Raw genomic sequence first — 22,227 nt, forward strand, 5'->3', positions numbered from 1 at the left:
GCGTACTTTAAATCAGTGGAACTGAAATGTGACGTAATGATTATCTTAAATCATGATAAGTATCCAACTTCCAATTTTGATTATGGCAAAATAAAAAAGTTCCTTGTCTAGCATTTTGTCTCACATTTTGGACTGAATAATTGACACCATTACAGAGTTTTTCTATCTGAATACAAGAATTTTAACGATATAATATTATAAGCTGATAATATTTCCTCTATGCTTGTTCTGACTTAATGTTGGTAGTAAAATATTTCCTTTTGAAAGCATCATACAAGCTTCTTTTGAAAATATGTGTGAAGGAGTTTTCCACTTAACCAGTTTCTCAGCCAGCTTCCTTGCCGATTTTCAATTATATATCCAAAATCGCTATAATAAGTATAATTTAATTTAAAATGTTTAGTACAGTCATTGATTGTAGTGTCACTGACGCTTCCAGTATATTTAATAAATCTTGGTATAGGTAAACTCATTTTCCTTCTATGTATCATTGGACAATTTTGTGTATTTCAAAACATTTTGTTTTAAGGCAGTGGCCGTTTTGCCATAGATTTAACAGTAGTCATATCTCTATCTCTGCCAGTAATCTATCCAACTACTGATATCCTTTCCAGAAATCTTGATTCCTGCCTTTTGATGTCTCCGACGGTCCAAAAATATTTCAGTGGCAATAAAATTACTCATTTTTGTGAAACTTGCAAAAAAACAATCCTATTCTTCTAGCCAATACAAGCATATTATAGATCTTAAGATAAAGAAAAGGAGGAACTGGAAGAGGAAGAGGAGAACAATGCACTCACATTAAATCGGAAACTAGCAAACAAGTTATTTTAAGTACAGATAGTCCTTGATTTATGCTGTTCAAAGTTACAAAGAATCTATTCAGAACTACTTAAGTACAATGGATTTGCTCAATATTCACTACACTTACTTAAATGATTGTGGTACTAGTTTATTAATGGCAATATTTACTTAACAAACACTGCAAAAAAGATGACAAAATCTGGCACAGTCACATGGTGATCTGCTTAATAACCAGCATGACTTGTGGCCATAATTGTGAGCTTAATCATAGGTATAAGTCAAAGACTACCTGAAATAGCAGTATCCTATTTATTTCATATTTTTTAAATATATTGCGCAAGAGACTTTCCTAATATCATTTATATCTATGTCTTTAATGCATTTTTATTAATATTTCAGAAGTTTGGAGTCAATCAGTCTAAACCAGAATTCACGGTAGATCTCAAAGGTGCATCCATTGACTGGGCTTCAAAGGAGAAATCGAGCAAGAAAAATGTGATCGAGGTAAACTTTGTAGGAAAGAGAGATCCTGAGTCAGCCATTATTATTGTAGATTATAGAACATATAGAGCCAAAAAGCAAGTTGGGATCATTTCAGAATATATTAAATATGTTGTTTTTGTGGTTATCAGGATATTTGGGGGAATGCTTAAAATATGAATCCTGATTCTAATGTCATTATTTCTTTTATTTTAAAGATGAAAACACGCCAGGGAACTGAACTATTAATTCAATCAGACAATGACATATCTATTATGGAGTGGTTTAGAGTTCTTGAATATGCTATCAGTAACCAGGTAAATTCTTAATTATAGCCGAATATTTGAATCAATGTAAATCATTATTTTAAACCAGAATAGTAGAACTGAATCACCCTCTGCTCTTGAACATTCAAAGAGGAAAAAGGTGAGAAGCTTTTATGCATGGTAAATGAAGACTACACCCATTTTGAATAAATGCATACATTATGGTTGTCCAATGGGATTTAGCCAAAACCAAAGGGCAATATATATTTAGAAAACTCTATTTAAGATCCAAATGAATACTACGAAGCAGCTGCATTTACATTGTATTGGCTTTATTTGGAATGCGTTTTCCTAGATTAATTGAATGACTGAGGAAGAATTAGGAGCAGAGAGTTTTTAGCTCTTTGAAAAATATTGAAGATCTGTGCAGGGTGTGAACTTTTTGATATATGAGAATTAGGGCCAGAGTACTCACTATATGCAAATGATTGTAATAAAGGATTCACCAGAAGAAGTGGAGTGACCTCTACTATACTATGAAATGCCTGAAAAGTTCTATTTTGCTTCCATTATATGGTATGTGATATTATAAGACATAAGGTGTTGGGCAAGTTCCTTTAATAACAAAGTCATTCATGGCCACAGTGAGTTTGTTAAATTTGGAAGGATTTATTTATGTAGCTTATTAGCCTTTTATTCTTCTATAATTTCATTTTATTTTTGGATATGGAATCAAGAAAAATAAAGATTTGAACTTAAAAAATATCTGAAAGAAATTGTAAATTATATTGACAGATGATATTAATTGTATTGTCATTAACTCAGTGTTGAAGCTTGGCAACAACATCGATAATTTTTCTCAGATCTCTCTTTTCAGATTGGTGACTTTTGCATTATATAAATTGCTGTTATCAATTTTAACATCAATATACTCAGTTTCATAAAATGATGTTCTACTTTGAGATCATGATTGAAGAAATACACTTTATAAAACATATCTTGTAACATAATTCTGTAGGAAGACAACTTATTAATTCTTGTTGTGGAATTACACTAGACAGTAGAGTCTGAAGAAGCATTGGATGATGAAATGCCAGATTCGCCTGGACTGGAAAAACAAGACAAGGAAAAGGACCATAGAGATTCTAAAAAACTTCGTTGTAAGTTTCAATTCCATAGTTAAGTGGACATGCTTCTTGTTCATTATCACCATAAAAAATATTTTAGCTCTCGAACACATAAAAAATGTAGACTTTTTTTCATTATTGCAGCAGTTTTAAAGGAAATATTAACACTTGATGTAGTATTGCAGCTTGTCTAATCACCTTATACTTGTTTCAGAACTTCAAAAGTATTATCATCATACACTATGAGGCTTGAAATGAATACAATGATTTTTTCCCCCTCAATAAATATATTCTTCCAAAAACTGAAACAGTAGAGACCAAACACCAATGCTTTTCTTTTATCCAGAGTGGGTAACATGTAATTAATCATTGCTATATTTAGAAATAGGCCTTTTTCAACACAGTATAGTCAGTTTTTACTGGCTCCAATGCTACTTCTAAAGGCAAAGAACCTGAGATAGTATATGCTCTTACTTCCAAAATAATTATATTTGGAGAAATAAAATTAAAACAGTTCAAACACCAAAAGTAATAAAATAAATTATAAACTCAGTTATTAATAGTGCCTTCATCCTTGGAAACAGAATAACTTTTCTGTTATTGAAAGTGCTCATCTTATTGGGGAAACATTTTTCAAAGTGGAGTGGACATCAGAAGATTCACGCAATGGAGTCTGATGACAACACACCTTCAAAAATAGAAATATTCATTTGTTTCTCTTTCCAGTCATACTGGACAGCTGGATTCCACCTGGATGAGATCATCTTGGAACAACCTAGATCCTAAGCCATATTGGGCTTGAAAAATAACATCTTTGGTTGAACCTGGAAGCTAACAACAATCAGTGCAGCTCCCAGTGTAGAGATATCACCTAGGCATGCCATAATGCTACACATCTTTTCCATAATGCACTTGAATCAGCTACCACTTCTGGATGGTCCTTTGGGACAGCCTCATGTAGACTGAGTCACATATCAAGAGCATGAATGATAACCAGCAAAGTGTTCCTCACTCCAGGAACAGTGAAACTGCTACAGAATATGTAATTGTGCAGAGGCTTTCATGAGTGAGCCAGCTCTGTCTGCAGAAGCTGTGGCTCATCCAAAGAAAGAGACAGACTTTCTTCAGTATCAATCAGCTTTTAAAAGGTAGCCACGCCATCTTGCTAGGGTTCAGCCTAAGTCTGTTTCTTCTTAGATCCTAACAGTCTCTGGATACCAGGATAGAACTTTCTCTTCATTTCCTGATTGGCCACATGTCAGTTCATAACTGGTTCATTCCTCTTCCATCTTCACCACATGCCAATGGGAGGCCTGTCCCAGTGGTGATATGTGTCACAACCTTGAATAGAGTTGATCATAAGTCCTTCTGATAGAATGTAAACATATCTTTTAAAATACTTGTTTTTTATGTTTATGTAAACATTTTAGGAAGAGGGCCACATGATGTTTGAATTGTTATCCAAAGAAAATAATTGTTAATATAAATAGAAATTTAAAGAAGGTTATATAAAAGTCAAGTATGCTATCGTACTTCTGTTAATCATTATGTTGCATTTCAATATTTTCCCATAAACATCTTCCAAATGATCACACTATTTTGTCCCTGTGGAATTTATTATTAATTTGTTTTAAAAATTAGAAAATACTTAATGTCAAACATTATTTGAAATGTTCTTGTTTTTCAGCACTAAAAATATCTAGCAGTATTGATTCTTCGGAACAAAAGAAGACTAAAACAAAATTGAAGAAGTTTTTAATCCGCAGACCTACCTTACAAGCAGTCCGTGAAAAAGGCTACATTAAGGGTAAAACTTTTGAATTTGTTAATCAATAAAACTAGAAAATAGTGATTCATGCTGATTACTTGGGTGTGAGGAAATAGTCATTTCCTTAGGAAATGGTGGAGACATTCTGACTTCAAAGCTGCACATATTGAAGGCTTCTGCTACTGCAAGTAGCAGGAAACATTGTCACAATTTCAGTATATTGTTAGAATCTGATTATATGTATTATATTATATAAAAGAACAAATAAGAGCTTCTATTAAACTTAAAGAAAATAATGTTACATTTGTCAAAGATAAATTTAAAAAATAGACCTCACTATAAAGAATATTATGGTTGTTTTCTATCAATATGAAACAGTAAGCTTGATCTGCTATTAGAAATTATGGTAATTTATTTATTATAAAAAATCCAGTAATTTATATTTTTGTGGTATGGGGAAAGTTAAAAATGTTGAGTTTTAAGATTTACGGGTAAAATAACACTACAAACCTAATTTTGTTGGGTCACTTATTTCTTTAACTGTCACTTTGGAAACTTTTCATTGCAGGTATCAAACTTGATCAAAATTCAGGAGTTTCATTGATCATCCATCTACTTTCTAAATGTCTATGCAGATTCTCAATTAACCATGTCACGGTTGTCCCAAATATATATATATTTTCCAAAATGCAACCAGACTTTTTTGGTGTTTTCTTTGAAAATGCTTTGCTTCTTGGATGAGAAGCAAAATATTTTCAAAGAAAACACCAAGAAAGTCTGGTTGCGTTTTGGAAAAAAATATTTTGGGGGGATCTACTTTCTGGTTTTCATCAGGATAATAGAAGGGCCTGTTTAAAAAAGAGTAGACATTAAGATCTACTTAGAACATAAAACTGTTACAGTAGATCACTAAGATCTACTTAGAACATAAAACTTACAGTAGATCACTAAGATCTACTTAGAACATAAAACTGTTATAAAATTAATTCTTTAAAAATAGAGTAAAAGGAAATCTATGCTGTTTGCTCCATTGGCACCTTTAAGTTCAGGTGTTTCTGTCTACTGAAATGAAGTGAACTAAAGAGCCAGAATGGAATGTCTGTTCCTCAAAATTGGATTGAGGACAGGTGTGTCAAACTTGATTTCATTGAGGGCCACATCAGGGTTGTGTTTGACCTCAGGAGGCTGGGGTAGGTGTGACTAGGCTAGCTCAATGTCACCTGTGTCAGGGTGCTTGTGGTGGCTCGAGCATTCTGTCAACGAAAATGGGCTCCCAAGCATTTCCGACTATGACGCTGTGCCAGCTAAAACAGAGTCCTGGAGGGCTGTGAGTGACCCTCGCGAGCTTCGTTTCTGGCTGTGACGGCCTCCTGCAACCCTCTGCCAGTGAAAATGGAGTCCTGGAGGGCCGTGCATGGCCCTTGCATGCTCCTTTTTCAACTGCAACAACCCACTGCCAACGAAAACTGTGTCCAGGAGGACCGTGCATGGTCCCTGCGAGCTCTGTTTCCAGCTGTGATGGTCTCCTGAAACACTTAGTATGGGAGGGCTCCTGCAACCCTCTGCCAGTGAAAACCGAGCCCGGGAGGGCCATGCCTGACCTCCTGAGCTCCTTTTTCAACTGCGACGATCTCCTGCAACCCTCTGCCAGCAAAAACAGAGCTCGGGAGGACCCTCCAGAGCTCTGTTTTCTCTGCCAGAGATACCGCAGGCTGGTCCTTTGCTGTTTCCAGGGCAGCCCTGCGGACCAGATCTGGCCTGAAGGCCTTGAGTTTGACACCCCTGACTGAGGAGAATGATCCATAATTAAATAAGTAAACTAGCAAGCATAGAGTACAGCATTAATTTTACAATGTTTGTTACAGCTCATCCACGTACAAAATGTACCGAAAAGTGTTTTCTGGGTATGTATGTATGTGGGTAAGGGTATTGGGCAAATATGCCCTCTGAAAGTTACCCCCTCAATACATATTTATTTATTTGTTTGTTTGTTTGTTTGTTTGTTCATTCCCTACGGCTGCCCATCTCAGTCGGTGACTCTGGGCAGCTTTACTATTAAAAAAATATATTGCAATTAAAAAAATTGAAAAACATTTTAAAACAATAAAAACAGTAAAAACCTCCAATTCACCTCATAATGAGATGGATGGCAAACAAATTTAATAAATAAATAAATAAATATACATAAGAGCAAATTATTTGATTATTTGACCAATTAGCAATATAGTCATAAAACGGGGCTCTTCATTCATTCAGTGCCCCAGACTCAAACTGTGGTCAAGATTTTATGGCCATATGAAAAGCAAAAAGGGCTGGGGCCATTCTTAACCCCAAAGTGAGTTTTCCATATACCAGGGGCCACTACAAAAAAAAGGTTATCTTCTGGTCTCTGCCAGCTGACATTCTTTAGCTGATGAGATCTGCAGCATGCCTATTCTGCTTGACCTAGTTCAGCGATGGTGAACCTTTTCGGCACCAAGTGCCGAAAAGGTATGTGGAAACGTGCACATGTACTCGTTGGGGCTGCGCTCTGGAAAAGCTGAACTTCTGGGTTCTAGCACGCATGTGTGCCTGACGATCAGCTGGCCGGTGTGCATGCACAGTCCGATTTTGAGCACTGCCGCACACGCAAAGGGATCACACTCCAGAAAACCCAAATTTCTGGGTTCTGGCGCACACGCGCACCCGACAATCAACTGGCAGGCGTGCATGCTCAAACCGGTTTTTGGCACTGCTATGAACATGAAGGACAGCTGATCATCGCACGCGCATGCATACCAGAAACCCGCAAGACGAACAGGCAAGGCTGTGCGTGCCGGGCAACATGGCTTCGCGTGCCACTTTGGGCATGCATGCCATAGGTTCGCCATCACAGACCTAGTTGGATGGGTAGAGATTTTTGAAAAAAGGCGATCCTTCAGGTATCCCTGTCTCAAGCCAGGCAGGGCTTGTAAGAACTCCCCAGCACCTTGAATTGCACTCAGAAACACACCGATAACCGGTACAGTTCATGCAGGAGTGGTTATTAGTGTGCCATATATCTGGCTCCATTTACTAACCTGCGTGACTGCATTCAGCATCAGTTGGAGTTTCTGAATGGTCTTCAAGGGCAGCATTACAATACAGCCTATTACAGTAGTCTAACCTTGAAGTTACAAGGGTATGAATTAATGTGAGCAGGGCCTCTTGATCAAGGTACAGGCGCAACTGGCACACCACTTGAAGGTGTGCAAAGGGCCTCCTAGCCATGGCTGCCACCAGCTCTTTGAGCAGGAGCCATGGATCCAGGAGAACTCCCATATTGTGCATTCTGGGTCTGTTTGGGGCAGGGTAACCCCATCCAGAATCAGAGGTGGAAGAACCTTGTCTCCAGGGGTCCAACTAACCACAGCCACTCCATTTTGCTTGGGTTAAGTTGGAGCCCCTTTTGCCCCATCCAAGGCCCAAGAACATGGGGATATGGCATCCAGGGCATTACTCAAGGAACATGGAGTAAAGATATGAAACTGGGTGTCATCTGCATGCTAATCTCTCACCCCAAACCCACGGATCACCTCATGCTGTGGCCTTGTGTAAATGTTAAATAGGAGGCAATAGAGAATAGAGCCCTAAAATACTGAACAAAGTAGGTGCTTCACGTTAGATCTCTCTCCTCTATCAACGATTGGAACCAGCCCTGGAGAAAGGAGGAGAACCACCACAATGCAGTTCCCGGAGCTGGCCCAGAAGGATACCATGATCGATGGAATTGAATGCCGCTGAGGAGTCAAGAAAAGCCAGGATGGATGCACTACCTCCATCCCACCCGTGCCGGAAAGGGTGTAGATAATCTGTTTCATCCAGAGTTCTGTGAAATTGCCATGTGAACACTCCACCTTCTATATAAAGGAAAGGTTGGAGGCCAGACAAAAACTGTCCAGGCTAACTGAATCGGGCAAGGGTCCTTTGGGAAGGGAGTGCACCACTCTTCCTTTTTAAGAACTGACGGGACTACTCCCTTACTCAATAAGGAATTAACTATTGCCCAGATTCATTTATGCCTTCCCTCCCGCGAGGCCTTAATAAGCCAGGAGGGGGACAGATCTAGCACACATGGCCAACCTAGCAGATGAGAGAGCCTTGTTCAGATTCATTGGGCTCAAAGTCTTCCAAGGTCACCTTGCAAGATGTAGGGCCCACTACCTCCACACACTGGAGTCCAATGCAGAGCAAATGTGCCAATTTTATCTGCCAGATGTGTAGCATATTCTTCACAGGTACCCTTTAGATAGGTTTTGGCCTTGCTTCCTCCAAGGAGTGATTGAGCGCCAGAACAGGGCCACTGAGCGACTATTGGTGGATGCAAAAATTATTTCTCTGCAGAAATAGTAGTTCCATCACCCTTATTGTCATGAGGTAGGCCTTCATAGCAGCCCTAGCTCGTGTCTGATCATCTTTGTTCCTTGTCTTTCACCAGCAATATTCTAGGCAACACTCGGGGCCTGTTTAAGTTCCTTAATTCCATCCTGTACTATGGAGACCATCGGGAACTCTTGTGTACAGAAAGGTTTCTGGTGCTCTCCGTAATCCAATCTAAAGCCATTGGTGCTTTGTTATTTCACCCGCAGTCACCAAGGCTTCAGTCGGATCACGTAGCAGGCTTTCCAGAATAACTTCCAAGTTCCCTCTGGAACCCAATTGGGTCCAATTGGGGTGGGCTGATCCAGTAGGCTCAGGCTGTCTGCGGAGGAAGGTAACACACCTGAGAAATCGAGTCTCACCAATGAGTCATCTGTCCATGGCAAGAGAACAGGCAAAATTTCCCACAAATTCAGGACGCTGCCATTGCTCTGAGAGGGAAAAAAAAACTCAGATCCTGATGCATGCTTTGAGCCCCCAAAGGTTTTTCAATACTGACTTAGAGATTTTAAAAAATCAACTCGTAATATTTCTAAGAGTTTATTGGATCTAATATAGTACAATCCTAAGACTGAGATATTGTAAATGTTATTTATATGTTCAAGTTCGCGGTCTTTTATATATATATATGCATGTATCAGTTTTTATTCTGTATACTAACAAATTCATTTCACTCGTCTATAAATTTTTATTTTTCTGCTCTTCAGATCAGGTATTTGGCTGCAATCTGAGCAGTTTGTGTCAAAGAGAAAATAGCACTGTGCCAAAATTTGTGAAGCTGTGCATTGAGCATGTTGAAGAACATGGTAGGAAGAGACTACTTACTGCTTTTTAGGATTAAAAATTATTTTTGCTAACAAAAATCTTAGTATTCACAAATGTAATATGTCCCAAGATACTGATATGGTTGCATTTTTAAAAGAAAATAATAATAATAGCCCCAAGTTGTCCTTTAATTTCTGGAAACCTCTTATGTTAAAAAGTTAGAAAAACACTTTTCTAGAAAAGCTTGAAAAAGTTTGAAAACAGTATTGAAGAAGAAACTTTGACTAATCCAGTGAAGAAACATTATGTTGATTTGCCCGTCTGTCCTCATGTTGGGTGACAGACATGTGAAAATGTCTGTTCCATTCTCCCAGTTTTAGCATAGTGTGGTTTAAGAAAGGCACATTCCAAGTAGAAACAGTATTCTCTCCAGATTATAGCTGAGGATTCTCAGGAGTGAAAGGGATGAGAAACCTAGTTTTCTACTAGATGTGCTCCTCAAAATTTACATTCCCAGATGGACCCGAAAAGAATAGTTCCTACATTGGTGAAATGTTTCTGTTAATCTCTGAATATGACAGAGTTTAATGAAATAATCTACTTCTTAAATTGCTTGTTATACCTATAATTTTCACTTTACGTTTTTTCCTTTTCCTTTTCGCTGTTAGGAAATTGCATGCATATATAATGTAAGATTTAATTGTAAGTTGTAAGAATGTTTGTTGAACAAAATAAATTAATTTTTTTCTAGGATTGGACATTGATGGATTGTATAGAGTTAGTGGTAATCTTGCAGTAATACAGAAGCTAAGATTCGCAGTTAATCATGGTAAGATTTTATACAAAAAATTTATTTGCAATAAATTCCTTTATGTGTGCTTATAACAGGTTTGAACAGATTATATTCTTAATATGACAGAAGTCTATATTTTTGCAATTAGTTGGATTTATTGATATTGTTTATTGATAGTTGTTTATAATTGCCTTTTTATCTGAATAATCTTTATGTGTATCAACAACAGCACCAAAGGTGTGTTATGACATAGCTAGTGGTTGTGTATCTCTTTCTTTCAGATGAAAAATTGGACTTGAATGATGGCAAATGGGAAGATATCCATGTCATTACGGGGGCTTTGAAAATGTTTTTTAGAGAACTGCCAGAACCATTATTCACTTACAGCCATTTCAATGATTTTGTCAATGCCATTAGTAAGTATTTCTTTGAAAATATGCTCATCCTAAAAGAATTTCACAGCAATTCACAACAGTGTCCTCATTGCATGCGAGACTGTATCAAAATGAAAAATAAAGTTTTTAATAGTCACCGGTTTCTTTTAAGTAGGAAGCCAATTATTAATAATTGTAATTTCATATTGAAATAAAGTTATTAAATTCTATTGAATAGAATTGCAACCAAATACACACTAGATGGAAAAAGGAGATTAATGTCCATGTTACTGTATTGTATATATTAACCCAATAAAATGGATTATGACTGATTTTATCTTAGCAGCCTTCTGGGATGCTGTAGACCCCTATGTAGTTATTCTTGCAGATCATACAGTGTAAGCAGTGTTCATGTGAGTCGCTAGATGGTGCTAGGTGTTAGCTAATGTCCTCCCAGTGTACTCTTAAGCCATGAAAAATCGCATTGTGCCTAGAATTTGTCTCTTCTGTCTCTAGAACAAGAGCCTCGGCAACGTGTTCAAGCTGTAAAAGAGCTGATTAAACAGTTGCCAAAGCCAAATCACGATACGATGCAGGTGCTGTTCAAACACCTCAAGAAGTAAGTAAATACATAGAAAAGAAATGTAACTTAGTGTATGTAAGTGTATAGCTTGTGAAACCCAATAGAGTATAAATAAGTGTGTGATTTTGGCAAAGAACCAGCATTATGAAAGGAAAGAATATCAACGCAGTAACAGTATCTTGATAAATGTCACACCATTACTCAAAAGTGAGAAATTGTGACTCTAGAATTCATGTTACACAAAACTCTACAGATTGGTAACATTAGCACTGGAATGATTTCAAGTAGTAGTAAGACCCAGGATTATGTCTTGAGGAAGATACGTACTAGCTACACATATACACATGTCAGAACATTTATGACTGATACTACATAGTTTTCATAATAACATGATGCTAAAAAGTTTGAATAATTATTTTTCTATCTTTCTCAGAATTATAGAAAATGGAGAGAAGAACCGAATGACCTATCAAAGTATAGCCATAGTATTTGGCCCAACTTTATTAAAACCTGAGAAAGAGACTGGTAATATAGCGGTTCACACAGTGTATCAGAACCAGATTGTAGAATTAATCCTACTGGAATTGAACTCAGTCTTTGGACGTTGAATTTGTTAAGCCAGACTGACCTTTGAAGGACAAAAACTCAGCTCTGACAAAACAGCATCTCAATATATATTATGTGTTTGTGGACCAAGCAGCAACTTGATGGTATTGCACTTTTTGGGGGGGACGGGAAAAGAGTGTGATTTATTTTTGCTGGGTTTTAGAAGCTATTAACTTTGATTTTTTTTTTTTACAATAAATGTTATGGATATTACAAAGTTTATATGATTCTAGTGACACTTAAACTGAAGATTTTATATAAATGTACACACTGGATTTTTTGGGGGTGGTGGAAGAAGCTAATTTCAGTCAGGATTATCTAGAATGGCATTTTAATCTTGATTTTTAAATACAGGTTGTCCTCAACTTACAACTATTATTTAATGATCACTCAAATTTATAACAGTGCTGAAAAGGTTACTTATGATCAGCCCTAGCACTTATGACTATTTTAATGTTCCCACAGTCGTGTAATCATGGTTTATATACTTGGCAACAAACAGTTGCAGTGTCCCAGGATCGCATGATCACCATTTGCAACCCTTCAAAAAGCAAAGCCAATAAGGGGATGCTGGATTTGCTTGACCAACTGTGTGATTCGTTTAACAATTATGGCAAAAAGTTGTAAAATTGTCATGGTCACAGCAACACATTGCTTACTGACAGAAGTTCTGTACCAATGATGGTCATAAATCAACAGCTCTGTTACCCTAGACTTATCACTTGCTTCAGAGAAAATAAACTCTTTATCAACTGAGTTGAAGAACTTTGTGAGCTTGTTTTAGCGAATCAGTGCAATGCAAGCTCACAAATTAAAATGTACAAGAAAATTCCCATTACTCATTTACAGGTTTCTCTATTAATTTGACAGATTAAACAAGTGCTAACAGTGGTCAGTGTAAATTCCTTCACTACACCAATTTTACTTGCCATTGATATTGCTGGAATTACTCAGATTTTAGCTGGCTGTTTTTAACCACATATTATTATTGCTTCAGATATTGAATTGGTGCATATAACCCGTGGAGGGTATATCTGAAGGGCTGGAGTGTAGTTACCTGAGATGAAATCATATTTAGCAAATCTAACTGGAGGATAATATTGTAGTGAATTCTTGTATGAATCTGTGATAGTGAAATCAGATGTAAATACACACTGAAGTCCTAACTGGGTGTTTTATTTTTTTATTATTATGTGTATACACTGTTGTATACTTTCTACTCCTACACTTTGAATGTGTAGATTAATAACTGGTATTTTGGTGTACCTCGAATGGGATATTCTGTTCCTATAGAAAAATGGATTACTTGGAAAACTGTGTGCACTTTTAAATGCTAACATCTGCACGCCAATAATTCTAATGCAAATGGTACTGGAAAAATACTGCTTGCTTTACATGGTTAATGCACTACAAGCAGAACCTCTGATGTTATTTAATATGTACAGGAGCTATATTAGATAAATATATTGCAAATTCTAACATCTATATATTGCAGAAACGTATATTTGAATAGATGGATGTCTGGATGTAATGAAAATGCTGAACTTAATGATTCCTTTTGATTTTAATGATGTAGATTGATTTGTAAAATAATTTCTGAAGGTTTTGTTACAGAATACATGGTCTGCAAAAGATTTTTTTTTAATTGTATTTTTCTAGGCTAACTGCTGTATCTGACATTTGCTAGTGGAAATGAAATAAAACCGTTAGTTGTTTGGAATGTGGTGCTTCAGATTTGAAATACAAGTTGTGCCATATTGAAACTATAAATACAAACCAACCAATCATTTCTTGGTTGCTGGTTATATATTATATTAATGATGTTTGACTTACAAGGACTCAATGAATGCATTGTTGACATACAGTCCCAATGGTCATGAAATAAGTAGGAGGGACTTATTGAACAATAAGAATTGATGGACAGTTGCCCTCACCATTTTATTTGATTAATTTAACAACATTAAAGCATTATTTAAACACGTTAATATAAAAGGCTTTCTTTAGAAGAAAAACTCTATAATATTGACCTCAATGTAGAAAAGCCCAGTTCTATTATTGATCATAGAGGTTTTTGTAGAAGAAACAATTTGCAGGTCACATGTCCCTTAAGACATCTGAAAACAATGTGTGATTTCTTGAGAATGAAACTATATAATACGTTCCTTTACTAGTTTCAGTCAGAAAGATGATCATAGAATTTATTTTCTGCTTCTATCTGTCTTTCAGAACATTCTGGCCAGAAATAGTAGCTTATCAGTTAAAACTTTGCTTAATTTCTGTATTCTATTTTATGTAATCAGTTATAAAACTAAAAAAAAGTATTGCTGGGGGGAAAACTGATGGAAGATTAGCTCTCATCCCAGTTAGCTTAGAAAATTATCATTAGAATAAATTAAAGACACTCTTTGTATCAAATATCAAAATTGCTAGAACATGCTTAAACTTTGCTTCTTCTTTCTTAGATAGATATTGAGAACATTTAACATAGTTTTCAAGCAGACTTTGTGATAAATGGCTTTTGCAAATATAATTCTGGAAGCTAATCACTCAACATATATTCTTATCATTCTTCTCCAAATAAGTTGTTAATAGCTAGAAATGTTCTTAAGTCATGTAGCTGAAACACAGTATAATAGATATTAGCTCAGCTTAAAGGTGCATCATGGTTTGGCAAGATAAGCCAGGATCGCCTTGTTAAGCTTCTTCAAACATCCTATAAATATTCTGAACTACATTAATTGGAATATGTCTCAAAACAGGTGCAGTAAGTATTCCTAGTTTTGAATCTGTTTTAATAATATAGTATAAAACAGCCTTTCTCCAAAGATTATGAAGGATTGGTAAATTACATTTATGTTACTAAGAAGATAGAACAATTTATTATTGTCATTTCGAAAAGATGTGCAATGAGAAAGTATTCTGTCTTTTGCAATTGACTATATTTGCCTTGGTAGATGGCTAATGAATTAATTGGCTTTGATATATGATAGTGTTATTTCCATGACTGCTGTTTCCTAAATCTCTTTGAATAAAACGTTGTGCCAAAAATAGACTGTTATTTAAATATTTCTTTTGATTGTTTAAAATTACATAAATAAAAACTAATAATTACTGAAAATTGAAAAAAAGTATAGGTCCTAAACAGAATTTATGAAATTTTGGCATAAATTAATATTTTAAAGAATCTGAAGTCAATATAATGCTGCAATTAACATATCAAAGCCATTGGCTGTAATACATCAGTATGCATTTACCAGAAGTGTGCCTGTGTTTCAGAACAAATACGTTGTGCTAATTCAGGATTTGCTTTGTTGGAAATGGTTGTGTTTTCCCTGGGATGCAGGGAGGCACTTAATTAGTGGCATTCAAGTTATCTTGTACTTTTTAAATTAAGAAACTGTGGATTACTGTGAAATGAGTTTTACTCATTACTGGCAATGGGTTTGATGCTCTTTTTGACACAAATAAACATTTAACTCTCAGTCTGTGTTTGCGTTGCCTAAAAAAGTCACTTGAAATACATAACCAGCTCTTGACGTTTCTTTGTTCTTCAACCACCTGTAGCCCAGGAAAAAATTTTCATTTCTTTTCTGGTATTGTAGCTGTGTGCGGGGGTCCCTGTTGACTTTTAAGGATAGAAGCAGGTGAGCAACAAAATGACTTCATTCAGATTTTATTCAATTTCCCATCTCTTAGTTGTCATAGGCAAAGTAAAGCATGATTAGCAGTAAATAATTTCTCTAAGAATAGCTGCATCTCACCCAGAAAAGAGCAGCCGTTGTTGGACTTGTTAATTTACCCACCATAAATGTTGGCTAGGACCAATGCATGGATGAAGGGGCCAGTTCCTGAATGTCTAATGAGGCATAGCAAAGCCTAGCAAGGAAAGGGAGCTGCTCCAAAGAATCTTAATGAGTTCTCACAATTGCAAGACTATGTGAATGAGCAGCTGCTGAAGCTGTTATTTTTTATAAAATAGCCTGTCCTATAATGGAGCTTAAGTGAATATTTTTTACATCATGGTGTTCCATTTAGAAGGGTGTCTCATTCACTGCCCTTTTCTCTTCAGCCTTCCTTTTATTAGAATTTTGATAGATTTAATTGCTTAGTGAAAGTTGGTTTTAAAAAGTATTTGGTGTTGACCACCAATTGCATTTTTTATCACAAACAACTTGCATTCTTTCAAATACTGCAAAAACAAACATGATTGTCCTTGTAGACTGTGGGTTACTCTGTTTAAACATGTTCTGGTAAAAAAACCCCATCCTACTCAATATAACTTTTCTTCAACAATTGAAATTATTATCTTGCTCTTCTTCAAGACACAAGAAATGAGGACTACTTCCTAGAAAACTATACTTTAGACTATTTCATTTATATAGGAAGTAGAATTTTAGTGCTTCTTATATAAAATAAGTAAAGTCACCGATTTTTATGAAGAGCTAATAGAAGCCTTGTTAAAAGCCTTTTCCATGAAATTGTTCAACTGGGGTATAGTTGACACACTTACACTTCTGTGAATGCAGAGACAGCCTCTAGCTTTTCTTTATCCATATAAGTCAGGGCTGTAAAACTCCTAACCCATGGGCTGGATGCGTCACATGCTGGCCACACCTGGTTTAGCGAAGTGGGGGGAAAGTCCCGATACGTCATGTGATGCCACCATGACAACGTGAGTTTGACATTCCTGATATAAGATATAAGAACAAGCATATATCTGTGGTTATACACTTGCATATGCATGTAACTCAGGAAATACATTTAGTACATTATGTCCAGAAAAAAAAAACCTTTGATAGGGATATGGAGTGAGAAATTTCTGCAGCTATTCATACCTTCTCTGGTCAAGAATGACCAAGCTGGAAGCTTCATTTAAATCATTAGGTTTTGCAAGTTCTGAACTCCTTTAAAAGTCTTTCCTTTGATTCAGCAGGTCTGGAAAATTACTGCCAAGGAACTAATAATTTTGGGGGCAAGGAGGGTGGTTGGGTTGCAGAGAAATTTCAGCAATGCTTGAAGAGAAGATCTAATTCAATTTAACACCGTGCACCAATACTGTTTTAGATGTCCTATTGAAAGGTTTCTATTAAGATGTAAATGTGATCTGAAATAAGCTGGATGGGGATTATTCTGGCTATAACACTCCCCCCCCCCCCATACAAACAATTCCCCAAACAATTGCCAGCTCTAGACAGTTAGTACAGTAAAGGTAGTCCTTGAGTGGAGCCCAAAATTTATGTTGCTAAGCTATATATTGTCTATAATCTGTTAAGTGAATTTTGCCCCGTTTTGCGACCATTCTTGCCACAGCTGTTAAGTGAATCTGGCTGCCCCATTGACTCTGCTTGTCAGAAGGTCACAAAAAGATCACATGACCCCAGGGCACAGCCAACTGCCAGAAGTACGAGACTGTTGCCAAGTGTCTGAATTACGATAATGCGACCAAGGAGATGCTACAATGGTTGCAAGTATGAAAAGTGGTTATAAATCACTTTTTTCAGTACCATTGTAATTTCAAACAGTCATTAAATCAGAGGTATCAAACTCGTGTTGTCATGGTGTCATGTGACTAATCGGGATTTTCCCCCCTTCACTAAACCGGATGTGGGCATGTGCAGTGTGTGACACATCCGCTCGCGGGCTGCGAGTTTGACAGTCATGCATTAAAAGAACTGCTATAAACTGAATATTACTGTATTGAATGTTCTGCTGATTTAAGATTCTACAAAGATAGTATTTGTATAAATATTATAAGCTGTGGTGGTGCAGTGGTTAGAGTGCAGTACTGCAGGCTACTTCTGCTGATTGCAGTTTGCAAGATCAAATCTCACCAGACTCAAGTTTGACTCAGCCTTCCATCCCTCCAAGGTGGGAAAAATGAGGACCCAAATTGTTGGGGGCAATATGCTGACTCTCTAAACCGCTTAGAGAAGGCTCTAAAGCACTGTGAAGTGGTATATAAGTCTAAGTGCTATGGCTATTTGTATAAAGAAATTATTCTGAAGAAATTCTGAAGCATTCACAGCTCAAAAATGGAAGATGTCTCTGCAGCATTTACTACTTAAAAATATGACTTCTTTCGTTTTAATAAAATATTGGTAACAATGGTGAAAGTATAAAATGAATATGATATTTAATAGTGTTAACCCTAAATGATAGGCCACATATGTCTAATAAAGTCTACAACCTATATTTAATTATATTGATAAAGATATTAAAATTTTGAAAGCAACACTAGTTGGAAATTTGAATCAAAGACTTCAGTACATTTTACCAAATTGTTAAAAATCCTTTTTCTTGCTTGGTCAAAAAACACTTTGAGAAGTTGGCAAACATATACAAATGAGTCATCTATTAATTGCTTCAAATCAAGCATTTGAAACATTGTATGACTAACTCGCTTGTATCCTTACAATTTATATTGACTGTTTCCTAGTATGATTTGATTGTTTATTGTACCCTATGACTATTATTAAGTGCTGTACCCTGTACCTTATGATTCTTGACTCTTGACAAATGTATCTTTTATGTATACTGAGAGCATTTGCACCAAGACAAATTCTTTCTGTGTCCAATCACACTTGATCAATAAAGAATTCTATTCGTATATTCTACCAATGTTCTCTTATTAATTCTTTTTTTAGCATCCCTTCTCCAAGGCATCTATATGATGCACTGTCAAACTGCCAATACTGGGGCTATAGCCAAGATGGCAGAGTGCAATTAAACTAGAAGTATCAGAACTGCAAAAAATAGGTGACCATCAGATTTGCAGCAAGGAGAAAAGATAATAACTTAGATTTTGCTGCCATCTAGTGGTCATCTAAATATAGCTCTGAACTGATGATTTCCCCCCCCCCCCAACAAATAGAATATTTATTAGATTTATTGATTGTACATAAAAACAAAAATAATGCAAAGTTATCAAAGCAAAACTATACATTTTAAACCAAATCAATACAGATAATCTTCAACTTATAACCAGCTTCTTAGCTATTATTCAAAGTTACAACGGACACCCCCAAAAATATACTTATGACCTGGCTTTAAAGTTCTCATGCTATCACCTGTGGTTATACAAACGCATGTTGGGTGCTTGGTGACCAGCCAGCATTTATGGCTGTCAGAAATGGTGTCGAGTCTCCTGCTTGGGCAGGGGGTTGGACTAGATGACCTACCAGGTCCCGTCCAACTCTGTTAATCTAAAAGTGATCGGCTGTTTGCTGTGCCTCAAAGTGTCATATTTACAATGGTTTGCTGGAAAGCATGTTCACTTCCAGTTTCCGACAAAATCTGTGCCACAGCAAATAATGGGTTTGCTTAATAACCATTGCATTAGTGGTTAACCTCACATTTGCTTAATGACCATGGTAGAAAAAGGCAATAAAATCAGATCCGGACACATAATGATCTGCTTTATGACCATCACCATTTACAACCTTAATTGTGAGACTCAATTAAGGTTGTAACTCAAGGACTACTTGTAGTAGGACAAGCCTAAACTATACGAATTCATGTTTCAACTCCTGAATTGCAAGGTGATTTGTATTGAATCCTTATTGAACTTTCTGCTAGATGCAGATAGATGAACTTTCAGCCTTTTTTTGACCACTCTTAATGACTCACAGGGTTCCATCAATTTCTTATGAAATCCTTTGTCTATGGAGATCCTCAGTCATCCAGATCATGGTTTTCCCAAAGATGCTTTTTTGCAAGAGGCGACTGGGATTTCTGGTTTTTCTTTGAAGGCATTTTTCTTCTTACCCAAGAAGCTTCTTCAGCTGTTACTCAACATTATATGAAACCCTATGATTGAATGGAAAAATGGTATAAAACCCATGCTTTAATACATTTATTAAATTGAAAAATAAAATTGGTTTAATTGTTTCGCTTTTCTTATAAGTTAAAAAACAGTATCCTAAGAGCAGGGGGATGCAATAAGATTCATTCCACTTTGGTATCCTGGAGTCAATTTGAAGTAAGTTGGTTGTTTTACTGTGATGTTTGGACATCAGGGACAGTTTCACAAAAGCACTTCAAAAGGTTATTTTGACTAAGTTTAGTCAAGAGGGAAGTGATCTCTCTGAAGTTCCTCTACCCTTCCTGCTCAAAAACTTGTTTTTAAGGGAAGCAATCCATGTTACTTACTTCACAGACCACATGATTAACCAAGAAAGGAATCTACACAGTTCTATACAAATTTTACTCAAAGGTAATCCCCTCTGAGTTCAGTTCCATGGTAAAGATACATTATTATTGGCTAAATAGATTGGGACATTTCAAGTTCCGTGGTTGCTGAAGGAAAATGCAAAACTTGGTTTCATTAATATGCATTGATTTTAATATGCTTCCTGTGTATTTCCTCCATTATTTTGTCATTCAAACACAATTATTTAAAGAATAGAAGAAGCACAGACAGAAAGTAGAAGAAGCAGGACAGAATAAAGAAGCATAGACAGAAAGTAGAAAGAGGAAATTAGAATTGTTCCTTCATGGAGCCAACATTAAAAAATACTGTACCGTATAATATTAATATTTTTTAAAACTGGTGAATCAATTGAATCCAAACAATACGCTTTGAAACTGAGTTTCATATTCCATTGTAAATTCTGATTTGAAGTTGCTTTTCTGAGGACTTTGATATGGTTTTTGAATCTCTCTTTTCATCTCTTGTTTTTGTTTCAAAATCCCTTCTTACGTTGCCAGTCATTCTTTCCCCCTTTTTGGTAACACAGATTTTTCTTCCTTTCGTCTCCCTCCCACCTGCTCCTTTCCTGCACTGAAAGTCAGTGTGACTGGAAATAGTTTGCTTCCTTATTTGTACAATGTCGTTCCTGTAGAATGTCAGCAGGAATGTGCTCTGCCTGGCAGGACTCTGAGTTGGCCACTTTGCCTATAGACAGCATTAAAAAAAAGAGCTCAACTAAGTTCTGCATTTGCCTCCTAATGAGTCTGGATTGGAAATGAGAAACACAATTTAATCAAATGTATTTGGAGACAAAATAATTCTTCCTTCCTGATTTATAGCTCATAAAATTATATATGAATGTTTTTCTCAAATAGTGCAAACACATGCGTGTTCATTCAGATTTATCCTTACTCTTCTCACTGGAGTTTACTTTCAGGTAAAATAAACTAACCTACAGCAAGAGACTAAGGGCCAAGTCTTATTTTAATTGTGGGAGAGAGAACCGAGACAAATCATTTAATATTAGCTGTTTGTCTGTCACCATTCCATTTATAACCCTGTCAAAAGGTTGCAATGCTAAAGTATTATCCAAGAATCAGACAATCTTTTATATTTCACTTTCCAAGGAAGAGGAGAAAGCAGAGGAAATCCAATTTCAGAATTCTCTCTTTGGTTTCTTAATTCATATCTCATGAAGCAGGCCAGTTGGTGAGACAACAAAAATAGAGACATAAGATGTAGATAATCTCCAAGCCAAACACCACGCTTAAGGAATTCATAGAGATAGCCATATATTTGAGGGGTGGTGCACCAAACTGGTTTACTGTTGCCATCTTCTGAGATGTTGTTTTGACTTCCCAATCTAGCCTACATCCCAAGTGTTCTCTGGAAGTCTCCCATCCAAGTATCAATAAATCAGGCCTGTCAAACTGATGGCCCATGGGCCGGATACGTCATGCGCAGGCCACGCCCACCCCAGTTCCTCAAAGGCAAAAAAGTCACAATATGTCACGATCCAGCTGTGACGTGATCAAGTTTGATACCCGTTAATTAACTTGATCCTGTTTAACTTCTAAACCTAAACAAGGTCAGATGATAATGCCACCTAGTGAAGTGCAAGGGAAAGAACATGGATCTAAAACAATACTGCTGGTCCACAAGTCTGCATAGAAATCTGTTGTACTGATTTCAAGGGGTATCTGCAAAAACAAAGTTATTATAAACAAGATCAACATACACCATGATGTCATGATACAGGCTCCATCCCTTACATGCCTGTACATGGTAGTGCGATGAAGATCCAAAAGAACATAGAATAACAATGTTGATCTTCTAGTAGTCCAATGGCCAGCTCAAGCAAGAGATCTTATACCATTTCACACCATATATAAGGACAATGATATGCAAATGGTTTTTTTTAAACCTCAGTATTGGAATACTCCAATTTCAGGAGGCAAGTTATTCCACTGAGAGAGAGTTTATAATACAACTTAATCAGGGGTGGGATTCAATTTTTTGAACAATCAGTTCTGTGGGCATGGCTTAGTTGGTGGGCGTGGCTTGGTGGTCATGTG

The 22,227-nt window shown here is 36.4% G+C and overlaps 1 protein-coding gene across 5 annotated transcripts in view; it reads left to right on the forward strand.

Annotated features, from left to right (window-relative positions):
- Positions 1 to 15,446, forward strand: part of ARHGAP12 (Rho GTPase activating protein 12) — a 48,097-nt gene extending 32,651 nt beyond the window's left edge. For 3 of the 5 annotated variants that reach the window (XM_087946547.1, XM_087946550.1, XM_087946551.1), the window contains 9 exons: positions 1,204 to 1,308; positions 1,503 to 1,601; positions 2,608 to 2,710; positions 4,365 to 4,484; positions 9,551 to 9,649; positions 10,360 to 10,437; positions 10,683 to 10,817; positions 11,292 to 11,394; positions 11,792 to 15,446. In XM_087946547.1, the coding sequence (XP_087802673.1) occupies positions 1,204 to 1,308; positions 1,503 to 1,601; positions 2,608 to 2,710; positions 4,365 to 4,484; positions 9,551 to 9,649; positions 10,360 to 10,437; positions 10,683 to 10,817; positions 11,292 to 11,394; positions 11,792 to 11,966 (1,017 nt within the window). In that variant the 3' untranslated portion in view covers positions 11,967 to 15,446. The remainder of the gene's footprint in view (positions 1 to 1,203; positions 1,309 to 1,502; positions 1,602 to 2,607; positions 2,711 to 4,364; positions 4,485 to 9,550; positions 9,650 to 10,359; positions 10,438 to 10,682; positions 10,818 to 11,291; positions 11,395 to 11,791) is intronic. The other 2 variants (XM_087946549.1, XM_087946552.1) reach the window with 2 other exon arrangements.
- Positions 15,447 to 22,227: the final 6,781 nt, after the last annotated feature.

The sequence above is a fragment of the Notechis scutatus genome, chromosome Z, assembly GCF_049901735.1.
Source record: "Notechis scutatus isolate UNSWTSFEM ecotype Mainland chromosome Z, rNotScu1.2, whole genome shotgun sequence".
Taxonomy (NCBI): Eukaryota; Metazoa; Chordata; class Lepidosauria; order Squamata; family Elapidae; genus Notechis; species Notechis scutatus.